Here is a 22,818-nt window from a genome sequence, read left to right on the forward strand (position 1 = left end):
GGATTTCAAACAATTCTAGAGAAAATGATTCATTTGTTTTCTTTTTCATGCATCTTTTTCATTTGGTGCTGCTATTAAAGGAAAATACAGAAACTAAAAAAGACATTATGAAAAACGTTTTGGTCATACTGTTATGTGATAATACAATTTATGATGGAAACTGTTTGAAAATACTTCCGTTTTGCATATTTGTTTAATTTAAACACCTATACTGTATATATCAGTTTATTTTGAATACTAAAAATCTCATGTATGTAATAAATTAATATTTATTTATTTATTTATTTGTATTTATTACATTTTCATGTATCTATATTTAATGTTTATTTATTTATTTATTTATTGTGGAATGTATTTTCTTACAGCCCTGACGTAAATGGCTTCTCCTCATGGATCTTATCAAAACAAGCATTGTATAAGAACATTCTGTTTTAGGTCATGCTGAATGAAACGCTTTAACTTTGTTTGATGTGATGAAAATTATGAATAAGAGTGAGATTTCTGAATGACTGGTCACAGTCACAGTCAGTTGTGAATGCCTACTAAATAACTCTCTCTCTCTCTCTCTCTCTCTCTCTCTCTCTCTCTCTCTCTCTCTCTCTCTCTCTCTCTCTCTCTCTCTCTAGGTTGGCGACAGAAACAGCTCAGTGATGTCTCTGAATACTCTGTGCTGCGGAGTGCGGGTGGTAATCGAATCCAGAACATCCAGAGATTCTCCTTTGACACACCATCTCCGGTATAAATACACACATATTTATACCTGCACAATTACTTCATAAATGTATAGCCTCAAAACTAGTGCAATTGAATCGCTCACCAACCCTTTACAAACTTCTGCCCACTCAACTAAAATACAAGTTAAACTTGTGTTGAACCCGGAACATTCCTACAACAATGCCTTGTGTGTTTTTGTCTGTTCCAGAGAGGTCTATATCACACTGACGCTGTTGACTTTGGTGACCACCCTCCAGAGGTTGACAGCCCACTGTGGGTGGGGCTTGATCAAGTTCCGCCCACACCGGCATTTCCTGTGACACCCCCCTCTCCATATGGTAAGGCTGACACGGTGTTTAATGTTTGTTATGTGAGTTTGAAATTGTGAGGCATGTGAAGCCTTTCACAGTCTTATAACCCTCTGCTCATGTAATATTTTTAATGTAGTCTTTTTAAAGATATCATGGCACCCTTTTAGCCTGGTAATACCAAACTCTGCTACTTCGCTTTGCTTCGTAGACAGAGTCTGGAAGGGCATAATTGAAAAGGCATTAATTTCTTTCTCGCGGGGGGAGCGCTTGTCTGAAGTTTAAAATCATTGGTTACCCGTAAGCCAATCACATAACGTTTGGTTATGACGTGTGTTATGTGCCGGCTCAGCCGCATGATCGAACTTCCACTGTAAACACATGTATGATGCGAAAACAAAACCATCGAGAGAAATACCGGAGTGAACATGGCTGTGAATGACTTTTGCAGATTATGTGAAGTAAATCTACGCATCCACGGTACAATCACCGTCTACGTCACGGCTCTCAGCCCGCCCTCTGTTCGTTGATTGGCCGGCTGTTTTGAGGCCGGAGGAAAACTGGGAGATAGGTCGCTATCTCAGACTGAGTACAGAAGCGAACTGAAATTGAACGGAAGTACGAAGTCTGACGTAGTCAGGCTAGCACCCTTTTGTGGTCACTTATGAAAAAAATATAGTATAGTACTAAAGTAATACCTTTTAAGGTAATTTAACAGTATTCTCAGAATTCCACAATCAGGGAGCAACAACAGAAAAAGCCATATCACCCTTTTGATTTTAATCTAGTTTTATGAACAAGGAGCACCATCTAGTTAGATGATCTCAATCTTCTAGCATTTTGTTGAAAAACCAAAAGGTCAGGATGGGTTAATTGGCACTGAGAAATACCTGTATATAGCAAATTAAACAATATGTGATGAGACAAATGCATAAATTACGGTATCCGTGTATGTAGTAGTACAAATCGATTTCAATATGGAGATAAGTCAGTAGAAGCCAGCCTTAACAACACTGGTAACCTGCTTATGAAGTACTAATACAAGAGTCTAGAATAAAACCCAGGTTCTTAACACAATCAGAAACGCTTGACGAAATAGAGGCTAGCCTACTTGGTCTCCTTGATGGCAGAAAGAGATCCAAAAACAACACACTCTGTCTTATTAGGGTTAAGATGGAGAAAATGAATGGCAACCAGGCTTTCTCCTCACCAAAGCAATGTACTTGTAAACAAAATTGAGACCCACTTGGATCGAGTGAAATAATAGTTGTGTATCATCAACATATAAATGATACAAAATGTTGTATTTATGAAAAATTTAGCCTAATGGACATATATACAATGAAAATAAAATTGGTCCAGTGATAGAACCCTGTGGCACAACACTACTTAATGTGCTTAAATGTCACTTTCTCCTCACAGTGAAGAGTGCACATGACTTCATCCCTTCAAGACCTGGTTCTCAAACCAGTAGACACCACATGAGCTCTCCAATATGGCAAGGTAATCAGCTACCATAGTGGCTACATCCTTATGCTACTTCCTTTTACTTTAGCAAAATTATGTCTGCATCTAAATGAGAGGATGAGAATGTGTGTGAATATTGTTTTGTGTATGTCTTTGGTCAATCCATTCAAGGAAATAATTCAACTGTATTTTGCACAAATTTGACCTTTAAAAGCGGTCCCCTGTAGCAAAGTTTGTCTTGCTGCTGTCACAATATCTGTGATGCTCAAAATAACTCTGCTACAGGAAGTGGCCCTCTGGGTCAGGATGCATACTTCCTGTAAACCTGGCCATTCAGTGCTTTGGGAACTTGGAACTGGGTGCTTAGAATTAAAGGAGAACTCCGGTCAATTTTAACATTGAGCTCATTTTTGTGTAAATTTGGAGTGCTGTCAGTACAGAGAACAATGACAAAAATCGGTGTTGCCTACACCGTGTTATCCTCTTTTTAAAATTTGCACCCTGTTGACTTCAATGGGGCAAGTTTTAAACCTGCTTTTAGCCTCTTAACATCCTTGAGGTGTCATTACAAGTGCCCAGCCATGTGAGTGATTCCTTCAGAGTCAACACGCGGTGAATCTGACTACAGTAGATGTGCAAGATATGAATAAAAATGATGTTATTTCAGCCAGCGCACATACCTGTATTTACATCCTGTTTTCGGTTGAAGTCCACAGTACTCGATTGTCGAGTTCGGGCGCATGATCGTACGTACTAAACCTATGCGTGTGAACTCGACAATCGACTACTGTGGACTTCAACCGAAAACAGGATGTAAATACAGGTATGTGCGCTGGCTGAAATAACATCATTTTTATTCATATCTTTCACATCTACTGCAGTCAGATTCACCCGCGTTCACTCTAAAGGAATCACTCACATAGCTGGGCACTTGTAATGACACATCAAGGATGTTAAGAGGCTAAAAGCAGGTTTAAAACTTGCCCAATTTAAGTCAACAGGGTGCAAATTTTAAAAAGAGGATAACACGGTGTACTCAACACAGATTTTTGTCGTTGTTCTATGTACTGACAGCACTCCAAATTTACAAAAAAAATGAGCTCAATGTTAAAATTGACCGGAGTTCTCCTTTAACCCCAAATTATACTTTAGTTTTGACGCGAACAGTATGCAATGCATACATGTAAACACACAGCCTTTTAAAGTACATTCCATTTCATATTGTGCACAAACACAGAACGCTCTCGACACGTGCACTAGAAAATTTCATCCTTGTCTATTGTTTGCATTATTTATCTCCAGAAGTTTTGATAAAAATGTTACAGCTATCTCTTAACCCCCTCACACAATACTTTGTTTATCGCCTATTGTTCTTGCGATCTCCAGTAGCTTGTTGTTGTAGTTCTGTCTCATCCGTTTATTTTTTCACTGAGAAACAACTGCCCTTTGTCGAGCAACTAATTAGCACAAAAAAATAAATAATTCATGACACATACTTGAGCCAAGCGTCTGATGGCGAAATGTGAACTCAGTTTTAGACATACCGTAGCATAAATGTAAAAATGAAAGGAAATGTAAAAAAAAAAAATTTACCAGCCAACTCCATATTTGTTAAACTAATGCAAAAAAAAAAAAAAACAAAGATAAATATTAATCATAGTCGAAAACATCATCACTTTCGCAAAAACCCAGACTAAGATTCAAATAACACTCATAAAAAAATCATTCCATCAGTCAGTTATGTAACTTTCAATGAGGGAAATACTATTGCCTGATTAAATCTTAATGAGGAGGCACAGGAAAACATGGGAATAAAGATAGATTGCAAGAGCAATGGAGACCGCATTATGCCACATTATATTACAACATACCTCACACATCCAAAAAGACTATTTTATTTGTGGATTTTTGTATCTTGTATGTATCTTTTTATACGATACATTTTACTTTTTACTGTATAAATAACATTGATAGATAGATATAAATTCTCAGCTACAGACTGAAGTCATAGCATTAAATGTTTTTACAATTAAATAATATATAATATTTAAGTCAGAGTACATGTCTAATAGTTCAATTTTGGTCATTACAAGATTCCTCAGTATTTTACATGAAAATAATAAAAACAATAAACAGTGATGATAAAATAAATTAGTTTCATTATACAATGTTCAGCACATCCGGCCTTCAGCGAGATGGCCCAGAGGACGGAGCATGTTGTATATTTTAATTTCCTGATGTGGGAAGATTTGAAGGTTATGTAACTTCAGTCCATCTATGTTTAAGTGTCTAAATAAACAGGAGAAAATAGAAGCTCTTACAGTCAAACTCTCACTGACAGACAAATGCAAATATTTACACAGACTTTTGAGGGGGAAGGAAGGAAAAAGCACTGCCCCTTTAAATGGATTTATGTGCTACAGTGGCTGAGGTCACATAAGGTACGCTACAGTCTGATAAAGGGGAAACAGGAAAAGTATTTTTTCATAACAACAATCTAAATATGAATTTTCTCCTTAGCAATTGAATTTAGATATAAAGTTAAATTTAGCTGGGAATTTTGTCTATGATTTAAGAGCTTTTTTCCCTTTTTTGTGTTCTTGTGAGTTGTTTGAAAATGTTATTTATTTATTTTTATGTTCAATTTTTTTTTTATGTGTCTTTGAAAGAAATCTCTTATGCTCACGAAGGCTGCATTAAACAGGATTAGAATAGAAAGTTTTTACATTTTTCATTAAGATTAATGCATCCTTGCTGAAAAATTCTTACTGAACCAAACCTTTAAACAGTGGTGTATACAAATACGTAAACATCTTTAAACAAAATAAATTCACTTTAGAAACCTCGTACTTGAGAATGTGTCTTGGATCGATAATGATCAAATATTTTTTCCCCCTGTTTTGCATTTCTCTAATTAAATGTAAAAAATAATTACAAATTGTTATTATATAATTTTAGTGACTTATAAAAAGTGAAGAATCTAAAGTATGTGTTTGATTTATTTTAGATCATCACATTTCAAAATCCTAAACATTGTTCTTGTAATATAGATTTTATTCCCCACGTTTTGAAGTACAGACGTAATTTTACTCTCAAATGACTAAAACTTTTTAAGTTTATTTTGATTCCAGTAGCTTTTGTTCAGTTTGATTTGATCATAAAACCTCATTAAATTAAGTTAGATCGATATTTAAATGAGTGAAATTTTCTGCCAAGTCGGACTCTCGGAGCAAAGGAGCATAGTCATACTACACGTAGTCTTTGTCATGTAAAGATAAGGATGCTTGCATGTTTTTACTCCAAAACAAGCCCAAAATACAGATGAGGAAAATGACTGTTTTGCATAGAAGCAGATGTTTTGCCCTGTAGAACATAAGGGAGTCCATAAAAGGACGTCCTCACCCCTGACCCCAGCACTGCCGTTTGGTTAGGTGAAACAGACTGTGAGAGTCTGCGGAGAACAATGCTTGAATGGCCTATCAAAGGCAGGAGAGCACTCATGAACTCATATGCTAATGAAACCATGGGGGTCTTTCACTGCCTTTCTGCCTCATGCCAGTTGGAGGCAGTCGTCCTCCCTCCCTCCCTCCCTCTTCCTTTCCTTCATCCCTCCCCCTTCCCTCCCTCCTCAAGGCTGGAGTCAGTCAACCAGTCCCGCTGGAAGAATGACGTGAAGTAGTTTTCCATCTGGGGTTTAACAGAATTCCAAAATCTCAATGACTTCATTCAGGCTAGACACAAATGAGTAGAGAGAAGGAGAGAGGAAGGGGACAGAGTTGGACAGAACAGCAACTGTGTGACGTGCAGCCCATGGTCAGTGTTTGTGCCAGGAAGTGGACAGCACGAGAGAGAGAGAGAGAGAGAGAGAGAGAGAGAGATAGATAGATAATGTGAGCTGGAATAAGTGACAAAGCAGGCAACGTTACAGACTGGGGCCATGAAAGAGTGACACTGGGAAACAAAGTAAGCGTGCAGCAGTGGCCGGCAAGTCCAGCTAATCTTCTGTGGATGATTAGCTCTTATGAGGAACACTTCAGCATGACTGCTTCTCTAGGTATGCAGGAAAAGATTTTGTCATTTTGACCCAACTTTTTGACTCGTGCTTGCATTTGTGTGTGTGTGTGTTTGTGCCTGTGTGCATTTGCCTGTGTCTTTGTATGCTAATACCTCAGCCATTTGCTGTATCCATCTCTGGCAGACTTGAATTGTCTTCTTGTCGGCATGAAGTCTATGTGTGAACATCCCCCTCACTATGGAGAAGACTTTCTCTTCTTTTCTCTTCTCTTCCCATCTCTTCCCTTCTCTAATTTTTTATTACATCTTTAGTACACTGAAAATTTTTTTTTTAATACTATATCGGTCTTTATAGTAAAAACATGTAAATATCCACTCTTTTATGGAAATTGTATTTATGAGAAAGTATCTTTATCAAGCAAAACAGATTTATCGTTTCATCATATATTATTAAATGCAATCAAAAGTGGATGCTTAACAAATGAAATAAATCTGCCGATACCCAGCACCTGGGTAAAAATATATATATTAAAAAAAAAAACAGCAAAATGACCAAATGAACTTGAATTGATCTTGTTTTGAGGATGTTTAGATATTTTTCCTGGACAATGAGACACAAACACTGATTTAAAAAAATAATAATTTAATGTATTCACAGTACATGCTTGATTTTGTGCATCAAACTGCTGAGATGGCAAAAAAAAAAAAAAAAAGGCCAGTGGTTTTCGTTTTAAGAGCGTGTGTGTGTGTGTGTGTGTGTGTGTGTGTGTGTGTGTGTGTGTGTGTGTGTGTGTGTACGCACGGTTTGTGCACTTTTAGTTTGTTTGTATGTGAATGTTTCCTGTTTCAGCTGGCCCTTAGACACTATGTCTGAAGACCTTTATTAGTTATTTGCATTGCAAAAACTTTACTGATAAAGACAAACACATTTAAAGCCCCAATATTTGTGCTCGGACTACCCTATATTTTGTTGGTTCTGTCAGTGTTTGGCATTCCTCATGTGCTTTCTCACAAACAGCAGAGCACTACTTTACCAGTGGGGTGTTTTGCGGAAAACATCTTGCTTTCACTCTTTTCTAAAGCTCATTTACACTTGACTTGTCCTGTAATTTACCTCAGATTGGTGATTTAAGCTTTGCCACTTTCTCATCAGGCCTAGGAGATTTATCAAGCAACCGTGGGAGGTACTAAAACAAAAAGAGATGGATGTGGTGCTCTTGTCGTGAGTGGATGTGTGTAGTAGTGAGCACTTTGATGGAGATGGAGTGGAGACAGTGGACACTATTCTTCTCTCTGTCTCTGGACAAAAGACAGTTTTGTGTGGGCCTGTGTCCAAATGAATGTGGACGAGGAAAGAATGTGTTATGTAATCGGGTCAGTTTGAACTGAAATTCATTTAATTAGAGCTTGAGAATGAAAAGCATGCATCCAAATTATCAAAGCAAACATTTTGGTTTGTTTATTACTGTTCTTTTACTATATGACACAATTTGGCAAAGAATAGGAACAAAGGCTTACATAGCAACACTGAATGGAGCAACAAAACATTTCAAATACTGCATAAACCGCAGCATAATCAGTAAACTGTGCTTATGTTACAAAAGTTACAAATGTGATAAAAAAAGCGGATAAAAATGGTGAAGAAACTAAAAGAAATGGTGGCCAGTTATAGTATCTACAATTTGACACCTCCATTACATAATTAAATAAAAAATGTAAAAGACAGGATCTAAAATACTTTCCCTCAAATAATTACAAAAATATTTAATATTAATATTTAAATATAGCCGTATATAGCAGAAATATTTTAATTTCCTTTCAGTAATGTTATAAAAACAATAAACTTATAAAAAATAATACAGAACCAAATATTAAATACTTTCCCTTAAATAATTACATTATAAAATAATAAAAAAACTAGGGCTGTCAAACGATTAATCGCGATTAATCGCATCCAAAATAAAAGTTTGTGTTTACATAATATATGTGTGTGTATGGAGTATAATATATAAATACACACACATGCATATATATTTAAGAAAAATGTGTTATTTATATATAAAATATTTATATATAATATAAATTATATATAATATAAATATATATATATATACACAGTATATACATGCAAATATTTCTTAAATATATACATGCATGTGTGTGTATTTATATATAGAAAATAATTATACACCGTACACACACACATATATTATGTAAACACAAACTTTTATTTTGGATGCGATTAATCGCGATTAATCGTTTGACAGCCCTAAAAAAACCCATCTAATGTTAAATATTCTTTTCCTTTATTTTAGCTTATAAAATATACTAATAATACAGCATATAATAATAAATAATTTACCTTAATTACAATCTAAAATTATTAATATAAATAAAAATAATAATTGAATATTAAAACCAATATATTATATAACATTAAACTTTCTTTTATTTATATTATAAAATAATAACAACACTGTAAAAAGTCGTGAGATCAATAAATTGACAACATAATGTTTTTAATCTGCTTTAACTCATCAAAATAAGGTCAATTTTAACTTTTTTTATTAAAAAAAAGTCAGTTGAATGTAATTTAAGTTGAAATGACTTAAACATCCAAGTTGATTATATAAAGATTTAAGGCAGCAACTTTTTTGTACAGTGAATCTTTAAAAATGAACCTTCATATAAATGTCAGAAAACAAAAGATTTATGTCATGTCCAAAGCATATTATTGTCAAATAATGTGATTTATGTTAGAAAGGGACATTTTGGATTCACACAACTAGTTCAGCAGATCTCTGAATGCTTTTCTTGTCAGATCCATTTTGGTTATTTTATTGTGAGTCACAAATGAATGGCTGTTAGTTCAATCCTCCAGCTGTTGGATTGATTGATTGCATGTGTTGAGTGTGTATATTGCCATATTAAGACCACAAATGGACTGAAACCCTCCTTAGCTATTTTAATGTGCTGAATACCTACGCAGTGAAAAAGTGTTATTTTTGGTCTGCGTGTTTTGACGCTGTTGTGCAGAATGTCTAGTGGACGAGTCTTTAATACAGCAAAGAAATCATGTGCATGTGGTCATGAAGGCAAAAAGCCCAGGTGTCACATATAAAGCTCAAATAAGAGCTAAATCTTATTACAGACATATTTAAGTCCGTGTATCATAGAGCTGAAGTAATGCCTTTGACTGGAAAGTATTTAATTCTCCTGTGTTGGATTCTCTCTCTCTCTCTCTCTCTCTCTCTTTATTTTTCCCCTCCACACATTCTCTATCTAGTTCAGCTTTGCAGCTTTGATCACAACAGCTGGACATTTTTCAACTTGGCTCACTGCGTGTGTGTGCGTGCATTCCTCCTTTGAATGGCGAGTTTGTTAAGTCCGTAAAACTGAAGTCGTCCTTTGTCTCACTGGCATGCGGGAGATTTAATCCTGAAAGAACAGACATACACACAAACACGCTTAGACACACTTTTATCACCCTTCTCTTTCATTTGCCAGCCGAATTCCCAACTCCCAACTGTAAGATGCTGATATGACATGCTAATATTGATAAGGCTTATAATTTCAGAATGACTGCATTTAATGTTAAACAGTCTGATGCTTTTTTTTCCCTCTTATACTCTTTTCATTCATTTGGAGATTACATGGAATATTAGTACTTTTCAGTGTTATTTTAGTATCATTGCTGTATCTTTAAAATGTTTGTATTATTAATATTAGATTTTATTTTTCTGGTTTCGTTTTAATTTTAGTTAAAGTTTTAGTAATTTTGTGGTCTGTTTTTGTCGTTTTTAAGATTTTTATAGTTTTACTTTATTTGATTTTAGTTATTGTAGTACTTCAACTAAAATTAAATTAAAATGAGAAATGTTGCCTCGGCAATTAGCCGAAATAAAATAAGTTTATTATTTATTTTTAAAATTTTTTCAGTTAATGTTTGTTATTTCAAGTAATGAACATTTACGGCCCATCCCGGATGTTTTGTATCGTCTGAGTTTTAATTAATTTGTCACATTACTAATTAAGTGAACTGCAAAAAAAAGCTAAAAATGATTCAAATGGTGAAAAACTTTAAAGAAATGGTGACCAATTATAGCATTTGAAACGCGGCCCTTAAATAATTTAATCAAAAATATATAATATCAAAAATGCTAAAGCATCTAATATTAAATATTGCCTTAAATAATTACATAATAAAATAAAAGACAGCATTAATATTAAATTAATTTATTATTTTAATAATTACATTAAAAATAATAATATTAAAGAAAATATATTAAATAATACTGCATCTAATATTTAACGAGACACTTTCTTTGAGTAAGAGGCATGTGGGGTCATTTGTGAATTGTTTGGCTCTTTAAAACTGTTTTGTGATGACATGTTGTACCCTCTCCTTTCATCCCAGAGTACTGAGCTGGTCTCTGAACTTGGGTTTTGAAAGCATGAATAGCTAGAAGCATCTGCACACACATACATTTTGGTATGTTTTGAGCCTTAAAGTATAAGTGATCTTCTCTATGCAGAACTGTGACGTCTGATGTCTTAAATTCAGTGCTGCTTCATTTTAGACCCTCAGACCTCTTTCTTCTTTCTGGAAGGGTCATCCAGATCTTCTTTTCTCTTCTCTTTGAAGGACCGGTGTAGTTCAACAGATCATTGACCTCTTGGCCCACCGGATGGTGCAATCCTCATGTGACCCTGACATCTGTTGATGTCGTCCGCTTTCGGGAGAGTCATGTTGGGATGCCTTTCTGCTTCATTTTAATCCATTTTCTGTACTTTTCATGCAAGTCCAGGCTGGTTTTGTGCTGATATTGCAGGTGGACCACTATATCTATGCTTTTCAATTGGAAAAATTAACTAGAAGGCTGGTTGAAATGGTTCTTCTAGCTGAAGTTGATTGATAAAGGAAGCCTTGCTGGTTAAGCTTGTTATGAAGCCTGGTGGGACACCAGAAAACCAGCACCCCATCCAGAACACATGTGCTGGTGACCAGTTTTCATCAGGAACAAGCAGACCAGATGAATCTCTGGGAAGCAATTTTGGGATCCCTGCGTCTTGGGAATGAGTTTTAGGGTTTTCGCGGTGGGTCACAATGTCTATTTTGGGAACGCTTTAGACTCTTCTGCCTCCAGATGTTGTTTGTGTATTTGTTTATGTGTTTATGTATTCTTGGTTACATTTTCAAAGACAGCATCTCCTTGACAACCTGTCATATGATGTGGTTAGGGGTGCGGTCATGGCTGAAGAAGCAGCTATCATGATGCTTCGGTATATGTTTGATTGGTATATGTCTGTTGAAAGAAAACATTCATGGGGAATCCAACATAAAAGCCTGTAGCTAACAGCATTTTGTGTAATTATGGAATGGATTCTTGCTTGGGACTGTTGGGTAAATTTGCTAAACATAAGCTCTGCTTCTCTTTTGAGTTACATAAAGTATTACCTCAAGGACCAATAAGCTGTGCCATATTTATTTTTTTCACGATTGTAAGTTTTCCATCTCATGAACTGCTCGTTTTTTGTTAGTTTTTTACCTCATCTTTGAAGATAATTTTATGAGTCTGCAAAAATTTGAAGTGGATCAAAACCTCTTGACAACTTTGATGAACTTTTTTGATCCACTTCAAATGTTGACTACTGTAGATTTGTTGAGTTTTCTTGGATCTAGAAATTAAAAAATAAGAACCTCCAATAAGGATTTTTTTCTGCAAGCCCAATTTTACTGGCCCATTCACAAGAGAAGTATTTTTTTTTTTTTTTTTTTTTTTAGCAACAGTAAATTATAATTTGTATAATGGTTGTAGTTTTTTTGGTATTTTTATTTTGATATCTGCTAACAAAAAAAAACATTAATTATATTTCTTTCCAGAAAATGCTAAACTTAAATTTTCAAAAATAGAAATAAAATGAAATTCCATGATAGCTGAAAATTTCATAGTGAAAATACACTTCATTTTCTAACTAATGCTTACAAGACCATCACAAGATGCAATTTTTAATAAAACGGCTGTTATAAGAAAACTTAACTTCTGATTGTTGTGGTTATGATTGAAGTTTTGAACACATACATGCTGAATCTAGTCATTTCTCTGGGAGCAATGGGTATAAAAAAATATGAATGCACAGGTATTAATGTTGAGCGTCAATATTACAGATGAAACTACACAAAATGCTCTATTTCATCTGCTTCTTTGTAGTCTCTTCATTTTGATTCTGCTAACTGCTTCTTGAAGCTAAATTATCACTATTATTTTTTTGTTCATATTTAATTACAGGTAAGGTCAAAGAGGATTTACCACTAAATTAATTTGATTATATCCAGCCAGTTTCCAGACAGAGAGGGAGGGAGCAGTAGACAAACAGAGAGAAATTCCTCCAGGGTCCCTCCCCTGTGGTTTGTTATGTGCGCAATCTGAAGAATGCGTGTGTATGGGCTTCTGCCAAACCCACAATCCCAGCTCCCATACAATGATCTATCCAATAATACCACTTGATTTATTACCTGGATTTGGCAACTAGTAGCAGGTTGCACAGCGCAGGTCTTCAAATATTTTGTGGGCTTGCAATAAGACATTTCTCATACTGAATGGAATCTTCTAGAAGAAACTGGGTGAAGGTGTGTGTGTTTCAAGTATACCCTATGTTATGGGGACAGAAAGATTGCAATGCAATGTGATGGTTAGTGTAAGGGGATAGAATATACAGTTTGTACAGTATAAAAAATTATTATGTCTATGGAGAGTCCCCATAAAACATGAAAACCCTGTGTGTGTGTGCGCTCTTGGTCTTGGAATTGTGTTCAGGTCTTTAAAAGCATTTTTTTTTTTTTTTTTTTAAAGAGTCGAGAGGATACGTCGACAGCATGACGCACACATCTATGTCATCTGATGGAGAGCTCTTCCACTCTGATGTCACAGGAAGTCCCGCCTCCTGTCAGAGGATGTTTGGATCCATGCACTCTATCTCCACCCCCAGCCCATTGGTCAACACAGACAGGTAATGACTGTCAATCAACAACAGCAACCAATAGGAATGCTTTCAATATTGAATGTCAGTACAATATTGGTTATTGATAATATTGGATATTTAATTGTGCATGTTCATTTCCCCAATTTCACATTTAGATTACTCACTAAAAGTTATTATTTAAAAAATGCTAGAAATGTATTCATGCTGTTAAATGGAATCTTAAACCATCTCAAAATGAATATCCATTTTTCATACTGTACATTATAATGGTGTGATGGTAGTGTACTCACACAAACAAACAAACACATGCAGACACACACACTTGGCCAATCGGTATCAGTCAGAATTTTATTATTGCTACATTTTGTAACAGCCAAATCAAAACTTTTCTTACACAATCAAAGTAAATTCTGGCATTTCTTTTGCATGTGTGGTCACATTATTGTGTATCTAGTCTATATTTAACAAATAACAATGTATAAACACGGTGGGGTGTGTTTGTCTATGTACATGATATGTAAGAGATAACCCTGTGCTGTGTTCTCTTCTCCTTGCAGCCCCACTCCAGCTCATTGCTGGTTAGAGGGTGGATCCAGCACCCCCTTGAGTCACTACACACCCCAACCCTCCCCACCCCTCACCCTCTCGGCACCCAACTCCCACAGCTCCCCTCGAGGAGCTCCCCGCAGCCTGACCTCCTCTCTGGATGTGGGAGGACTGGAGAGCAGCCTGCTGGAGGCTGTGGAGGGTCTTGAGGCTCTGGGTCTGGATGTGGCTCTACCTCCACATCTGCCCCTGAAGAGACGTGAGACGGAGGGCTCGGAGACCATGTTGAGTTTCCCGCTCAGCAGGAGTGCCGTCAGCACGTCCTATGCCAGTCACAACACCTCGCCTGCAAGATCTACACCGAGTCCAGGTGAGCAGCGCGCCTGTCTGCAAGCGCACACACACACACACACACACAGCCAGATTCAGCTTTAAGATATAATGTGGTGATATTCTTATTTGCAGATTTCATGGCCAGTAAACCGGAAAACGTGAAGTTTGTTCAGGATACATCAAAGTTCTGGTACAAGCCGGATATCTCGAGAGACCAAGGTAACACTATTAGATCATCAGTAGGACTTAGTTGAAGGAAGTCATGTAAAAACAAAATTGAGACTGAGGCATATGCATTACCATTCAAAAATGTATAGTTTAAAGTTTATAGTTTAAATTAAATTTTTTTTAAGTTAAAATTTTCTATTTAAATATATATTATAATATGTAATTTTAAGATTTTCAGCATCATTACTCCAGTCTTCAGTGTCACATGATCCTTCAAAATCAATCTAATATGCTGATTTGCTGCTCAAGAAACATTTATTACTATTATCAATGTTGAAAACAGATGTGCTTAATATTTTTTGATAAATAGAAAGTTCAGATGAACAACATTTATTTGAAAGATAATTTTTTACTGTCACTTTTGATCAATTTAATGCATCCTTGCTGAATAAACCAAAAATTACCAAACAGCCCCAAGCTTTTGAACGATGGTGTAAGTACAATCTGTTTAATATTACATACACTCTTAAGGGCATAGATCATTTCATATGTTGTCTAGAGTTGACCACTGAAAATTTGTAGAAATATGATTTTCAATGTTTGTTTGCTGAATGATATGAACACTGAAGTTACTTCTGTCCCTCACAGCCTTGTTTTTACTTGCTACTTTTTTTAAGCAGACTGAAAGTCTGACAGATGTTTTCAATCATATTAAGCAATGGAAATTCCTTTTTAATTCATTCTAGTAAATCAATTGGTTCAGATGGTTAATTTATTAAAAAATAAAATAATAAAACATTCACCGATTCATTCGACTCCTTGCACAATGTAAACGCCGCATTTACTTTTTGCAGCATTATAAATATTGATTTTTGACAAAAATATATAATATAACAATATAATATTTAGTCAAATGCTGCTTATCACAATGCCTTCTGTGAAAGAATTGGTGTTTTCTGTTTATTGGAGTTATATGTAAATCGATCAATTGATTACTCTCAAAGTCTCTTAAAGTTTATCTCAAAGTAACTTTCATCACTGCAGAGCCCTGGTTTATAAGCGTTACATCCTCTTCGCTTCTAAGATGACTGAATAATGCATCTGTGTTTTTTTGTTTTGTTTGTTTTTTTTGCTGTAGCTATTGGCATTCTCAAGGATAAAGAGCCAGGCTCCTTCATCATCAGAGACAGTCACTCGTTCAGAGGAGCTTACGGATTGGCCATGAAGGTGGCCACGCCCCCACCCTCCGTTCTACACCAAAGCAAGAAAAGTAAGAGAATGCTGCACATTTCTTTTTATGACGACTTCAGCTGAATGATGGCGCAATTGACTGGGCAAACGCACAACCCGCCCATAAACTAAACTATATGAGTTTTAAAACCATATTTCATGTACCTTAACAAGTCCTTGGTGTGGAAAATATCTGACCCTGGTTCCTGGTTTGACAATTCTTTTTTTTTTTTCTTTTTTTTTTTTTTTTATGGAATATTGCAGTATTTATTATAACTGATTTATCCTGCACATCACAATTTTTTTTAATTCATGTGCCCTCGTAATCTTGAATCAAAATAACTTCCCTACCCACTTGCAATGACATTTCTTTGACGATGTGTTTTCAGGGCAGGAGAACTAGCAAACCACAACCATGCAATGACATAATCTATTGACTAAATCAAGTCCCGCCCTATATTTTTTTCGTGTTTGAGAAACTGTTTTATGCTGATATATGTGACAATAGGGAAGAAAAGCCAATCGCAACTTTTGTTTCATGCTAACTTTAAGCACTTAATCTGTGTAAAATGGGTAAATGTGAACTGTCCTTAGATTCTCAGGCTCTGTTTACAACTGGTATTAAGATGCGTTTTGATCGATCGGATCACAAGTGGACGACACTAAATACAGGTGTAAACGGGGTCTAAAATATTTTGAGCTTGTCCACTTTCGACCACTTCCAGAGCTAGTCGAAAACGCATAAAGCACAATGTTCTCTCACCATTTACCCGCCCATAGACCCTCCCCTTGAAGAAATCAGGACAGAATTGGTTGAAAGTGGACAAGAGAGACGAATTAAAGCACCAGGTGTAAACAGGAATGTGTCTCCCTCGTCTACTTAAAGGGATACTTCACCTCTGGGAAGATGAATGTGTATTTAAAATAGGTCATTTAAGTAGAAGAAATGTGAATAAATTTTTGAATTTGGAGCTTTCTAGACTGAGAAAAGCCAGAAAATGTATTTTTGGCTTATGTGGATGAAAGACAACAACTCCCAGAATGCACTTGCTTCGCTGCCTTAGGAGGCCACGCCTACCGGTAAGAGTGCTCAGTTGAAAACATCAAGGCTTACTTAGCCTACGTGATGAGTTTGCCAGGGATCTCTAGAGATCGCCCAAAATGTCCGGGATTCGGCTTTTGCGTTCTACAGTCGCCATTCATCATGTTTACTGTGGCGAGCAGGACGAGGCTGACGGCCGCGGAAGAACGGCGCGAGGCCGGTGGCGTCATTACTGAGACGCGCCGGGTCTCGCATCTCTCATGGAGGAGCGGGAATTTTCTTAGCAAGGGTAAAGGGTAAAACGCACATCAACCGATCACTTGTTTAGCGTTCATGTAAACACTACATTCAGATTCACCGATTGGAATTAATTCAGTTAGATTGAAACGAGAGGTGTGCATGTAAACAATGAATGGCGACCGCAGAAAGCAAAAGCCGAATCCCGGACATTTTGAACAGTCTCGCTCGCCGGACAAGTCCGGGAAAAGGAAGATGGTAACCCCTACTTACTCAGCTTTCTCCTATTATTCAGCTTTCTCCACTGAACAAGAGCATGCTAGCTTAGCTTCCAAAGAAAGACGGCTGATACTGTGTACATTCTGTGAGTGAGATCCCACCCTGTATGGGCGGGTTGAAAACATGCGGAACAGCTCCTCCTACTGGCTGTAGTCTTTAGCCTCTGGCCAGAAAATCCTCCGATGACGCAAAATGACGATTTTTGCGTCATCGGAGGATTTTTTCCAGACAAAAAATACATAAATCTCTCCTCTCAGGGGGATATGAGGGGGGAAAGCATGGTAATTCGAAAATACTACAGGTTTTCTACTAATACAAAGCTTAATGCTAAATCCTGAAGTAACCCTTTAATACCAGGTTTAAACGGCCTGAATGTACACGGCAAATCCTTGAATGAACTGCCGTGAAAAATTTGATAGACTTTAAGACCCTGAAGAGCTGGACGTCCCAACACTATTGTGTGAGGAACAGCTGAATGAGTGTGAACACAGCTGGAGCGTTCATATCCAGAGCCCCTCCGTAAACATGGTGTGTCTCTCAATCAGAGGAAGGAAGGGGGAGACACACACACACACACACACACACACACACACACACACTGTCCGTCTCCATCTGATTATCATAGTTCTAGGTGTCTCTGTAAGAGGGGATTTCATACAGTATTATTATTATTTTTATTGTTTTTTTGTATCATGAGAAATTGCATTTTGAGATAAGAGTTTATTGTACCAAACAAACAAACTCTGATTTCTCAAAGTCTGTCTATCCTCAACATCAGTTGCACTTGTTCAGTGTTCAGAAACTTGGCCTGCCCAGTCAGAATGAGGTATTAAGGAGGAAGTAGGATACGTACTGTTGTTCCTAAACTCCTGATTAGAGTAAAATGCAGGAAAGTATGTCCTTGTGCTGTTGCTGCTCCCCTGTAGATCCTTCTGAAGGATCTCAAAATTAGAAACAAGCAGCTGAAATGCTCTTTATAACAAGATCCCTGATCATTTCAGAGCTAATTTCTCAGTTTGTACGACACATTTCAGTGCATTTCCTGTTGCTACTACATACATGTAATTGCTTTGATAATTACCGGTAAAAAATCATTCTAAAAATGGCATCATTTCCTGTCTCTTTGCACAGTGGGGGATCTGTCCAATGAGCTTGTGCGGCATTTCCTGATCGAGTGCACACCGAAAGGTGTGCGGTTAAAAGGCTGCCCCAACGAACCCTATTTTGGTAAGTATCTGTTGATGTCATTGTCTGCATGAATGTTAATGAGGACTTGAGTGCTGCTATTTAAAGCCTTATCATTCGCATGGTCAAGATCTCCCTCTAGTGGCCGTAATCAGGAGCATCATGCAACTATTTGTTTCCATTTTCTTTTCACTCATTTGGCGTCAGTAGGTTTTTCATTTTGAAAGAAATTAATACTTCTGTTCAGTAGAATGATCAAAAGAGACATTAATAAATAAAAAATAAAAAAGTGACTTCAGATCTATGTTTCAAATAAATGCTGCTCTTTTGAACTTTCTATTCTTTAAAAAAACATTCTCCAAAAATATATCACACTTTCCACTGATTTCAACATTTATGATAATTAGAAGTGTGTCTTGAGCAAATCAGCATATTAGAATGATTTCTGAAGGATCATATGACACTGAAGACTGAAGACTGGAGTAATGATGCTGAAAATTCAGCTTTGCATCAGAGGAATAAATAGCATTTTAAAATATATTCAAATAGAAAACAGTTGTTATAGACTGTAATAATATTTCACAATATACTGTAGCATAATAGACTTCTAAAAGCACTTTGAAAACATTTGACTTTTAAATAAGCAAAATTGCAACAACCGTGTATTGTTGTTGTATGGAAAATATGATGGTAAAACATTTAGCTAAACTAATTATAAATGTTTCCTGTATGTACAGGAAGTCTCACAGCTTTGGTGTGTCAACATTCAATCACACCCTTGGCTTTACCCTGCAGACTTATCATCCCAGGCAGAGGTAAGTAAAGTTATTAGCGTGTGTCTGCATGTGTTTTTTTCTTTTCTTTTCTTTTTCTAGTGTTTCTGTACTAACTGGATAGGCACATCTTTCTTTTAGACCCTCTAGAAGAGTTACATGAATCTCCAGCACAAACATCTACAAACTCTGCAGCAGAGCTACTTAAACAGGGAGCAGGTAACTGAATATCTGTGTGCATGTTGCATTTGATCACTGTATAGGAAATGTGTTTCATGTGCTAATGTGTATGTGTGTTGTTCAGCATGTAACGTGTGGTTCCTGGGCAGTGTGGAGCTGGAGTCTCTGACAGGAGTTCAGGGTGTTCAGAAGGCCACCACTGTGATTTTCAGTATGAATCCACCAACCACATCCACTGTTGTTCACTTTAAAGTGTCTGCACAGGGAATCACCCTCACAGACAACCAGAGGAAGTGAGTCCCTCTCTCCTTATGTTTCTGTTTCTGTTTCTTAATTCATATTTCATGGTCAGGTGGGGTTTTAGTGATAATGTAATGCCATAATTTAGATAAAATGAAATAGCACATTTAGTGACATTTCCACTTCAACAATATTCAGAGATGATTGCTATTTTGAAAACAAATCTTGTTAATGCTGTGTGAAATGTTTTGTCCCATGTCTCATAATCAGCTGTTGTTTTGTGTATAATTTCTTTTCTTTTTTTTAAATTGAAAGACTCCAATGCTCACCAAGGCTGCAATTATTTGATCAAAAATACAGTAAAACAGCAATATTGTTAAATATCACAATTAAAAAAATAACTGTTTTCTATTTTAATATACTTTAAAATGTAATGTATTCCTGTGATGTCAAAGCTGAATTTTCAGCATCATTACTCCAGTCTTCAGTGTAGCTGAACATGATTTGCTGCTCAAGAAACATTTCTTATTATTATCAATGTTGAAAACAGTTGTGCTGCTTAATATTTTTGTGAAAAAAAAAAAAATTCAGGATTGTTTTGCATGCATACAATTCAGTTTTTAAATTACTTTGTGTTTCCAGATTGTTCTTCAGGAGACACTATGCTGTCAACACAGTGATATTCTGTGCCCTGGATCCTCAGGATCGGAAGTATGTAACACAAACACACACACACACACGTTGGGCTTCCCTGTTTTATGGGGACTTAACACAGATATAGTGATTTTTATACTGTACAAACTGCATATTCTATGGTTTTAAAAACTTCACTTTTTTTTTTTATTTATAAGCTGTTTTATAAATTGTTTAGTATGTTTATTTGGCATTTTTTTAATTGGATTTTTGTGGGATGTTCTGACATCTCTACTGATCTGTTCACAGATGGACACGAGACGGCTGCACAGCTGCAAAGTGAGTCCCAATCTCGGTTTTGAAGTAGTGCCAGTTGTGTATTTGAGTAAGCGTGCTCCTTGGACATTTATTCATTGTTGTGCATGTGTGTGTGTTTAACAGGATCTTTGGCTTTATTGCGAGGAAAAGCGGAAGCAGCACAGAGAATGTGTGTCACCTGTTCGCCGAACACGACCCCGAGCAGCCCGCCAGCGCCATTGTCAACTTTGTATCCAAGGTGATGATAGGCTCTCAGAAGACCAAATAGAAAAAAAAGACATCCACACTGAGAACATCCTCGACTTCAAATGTAGAAGACCAAAACATATTCAGTTTCGCTACAGTTATGTGATCAGTTTCGCTTGATGATGGTGTTGAGAGAAGATGAAACATCAGTATTGTAATGGATGAAACTTCTCCCTGTTATTTGGACAAAATGGGGCATCGCTAAACTTCATGGGGACCAGGAACAAATTTATAGGTGGACCTTAATGGCCGACCCTTTTCACAAATCCCAGGTCAACATCCCTGATGACCTCTCTGAGGATGATTTCTGCAGGACGTCTTTGATATCCATGCAGTACTGTTGCATCACGTGACACGTCCAGTAGGGGGCGCCACACTTCTTTAGCTCACTCTCGCACTGCCATAAACAGTCTCTGCTCAAAGCAGTTGAAGGCCTAAAGGGGGAAATGACTTAACATTTGTTGTTGTTTTATTATTATTATTATTATTTTAGCTGCCTAGAAAACATTTTTGCAGTTTCGTTTGCAGTATTTTGGAGGTCCATGGTTTCTTTTGTAAATAATAATGATGGAGGTGTAACTAGATTCATTTGTGTCTGGGCACATACGTACATACACAAGATGCAGACCAAAGAACATTTTGCATATCAATTCACAAAACTTCAATGTTTTCGATTTTATAAATATATTTGTGTATATCAAATACCACTTTAATGTTTTTATAGCTCAAAATATCCAGTACATTGTTGTTTATCAGTGTTTTTGTTTATAAGTGCGGAGCTAACATTTTCAGTCAATGACAAGTGGTTTCCTTAAAAAGCATGTTGGCTTAACTTTGTTTATATATTTGGAAATATTTATCATATAACTCATATTCTGTGTATACTCATCTCTTACTCATCTATGCGGTATGATTGTTAAAACGTCTTATTTGATAAATCACCGTATTCGAGGTAAGCAACATGACATTACTCATGTAAACTCAGTACTTCTGACACATTATTTTATACTGAACAAGTGTGTAAATGCTTGATCAAAGAGGATTCTGGGCTAAAAGTTTCACTTGGAATAAATCTGAATCAGACATAAATATTACAAAAACTGTTCTGTACTTTTCTTGCACTGTCTAACTCTTTGGTTTTATGGACTCTACACATGCACAAAATACAATATAGATATTGTATGGTACTAAATTGAGACAGTGTCATGAAAGGACATCTATCATGAGTTCTGTCGACATGCTAGTTCGTTCACTTGCAGGTTAAAGCCACAAGCATACACAAAAATGCTAATGCTAGTTACGCGGACTTATTTTCTTACCTTATTATGGCTGTAACAAACTTCAAGAGTTTGGTAGTTTTCTTTAAAATGGTTGTGATATCAATTGTTATATTGTGATTCTTTTGTATAGTTATCTATCGAGCTACAAACATGTTAGCTGTCCCCAAAATCATGTATTACATGAAGTTATGAACTACTTTTGGTTTGGAACTTACTTTGCGAAATTGCGACTATTAAAAGATGTTCTGTATATAGTATGAATTTGTGTAAAAGTAATTTGGACATCTACAACATGTCATGTTGTCTTTGTCATGTGATCTACTAGCTTTGTTGCGTCGCTTCACTGCCCATCACAAAACCTCTCCAGTGGCCTCATGGGATAGTAAAGTGCCAATTGGACCTGAAGTAGTAGGTCATCCAGGTACTTTTTGTCTACTGTTTTATGAATACTATGAATTCTGACATAATACTTAGCTCACATACTGTTTTTCACCTACTATATTGTATATAAATAGGCATTCAGACATAAGGGTGAACCATTTTTTGCAAACAATTGCTCTGCCTTAACTGTAATGCTCTGTTAACACCAAGAATGAAAACTATAACGATATTAGCATCAACACTAATGAACAATATCTTTG

General features: G+C 36.3%; 1 protein-coding gene across 2 annotated transcripts in view; it reads left to right on the top strand.

The window, feature by feature from the left end:
• The window catches only part of tns3.2 (tensin 3, tandem duplicate 2), a 49,326-nt gene extending 26,862 nt beyond the window's left edge, over positions 1-22,464 (top strand). For both annotated transcript variants that reach the window (XM_079889076.1, XM_079889077.1), the window contains 14 exons: positions 627-736; positions 923-1,052; positions 2,445-2,525; positions 13,358-13,514; positions 14,045-14,403; positions 14,499-14,585; positions 15,673-15,804; positions 18,454-18,549; positions 19,245-19,322; positions 19,422-19,499; positions 19,585-19,753; positions 20,343-20,411; positions 20,643-20,672; positions 20,775-22,464. In XM_079889076.1, coding sequence (XP_079745202.1) covers positions 627-736; positions 923-1,052; positions 2,445-2,525; positions 13,358-13,514; positions 14,045-14,403; positions 14,499-14,585; positions 15,673-15,804; positions 18,454-18,549; positions 19,245-19,322; positions 19,422-19,499; positions 19,585-19,753; positions 20,343-20,411; positions 20,643-20,672; positions 20,775-20,919 — 1,721 coding nt within the window. In that variant the 3' untranslated portion in view covers positions 20,920-22,464. The remainder of the gene's footprint in view (positions 1-626; positions 737-922; positions 1,053-2,444; positions 2,526-13,357; positions 13,515-14,044; positions 14,404-14,498; positions 14,586-15,672; positions 15,805-18,453; positions 18,550-19,244; positions 19,323-19,421; positions 19,500-19,584; positions 19,754-20,342; positions 20,412-20,642; positions 20,673-20,774) is intronic.
• Positions 22,465-22,818: the final 354 nt, after the last annotated feature.

Source organism: Squalius cephalus, assembly GCF_949319135.1.
Source record: "Squalius cephalus genome assembly, chromosome: 12".
NCBI lineage: Eukaryota > Metazoa > Chordata > Actinopteri > Cypriniformes > Leuciscidae > Squalius > Squalius cephalus.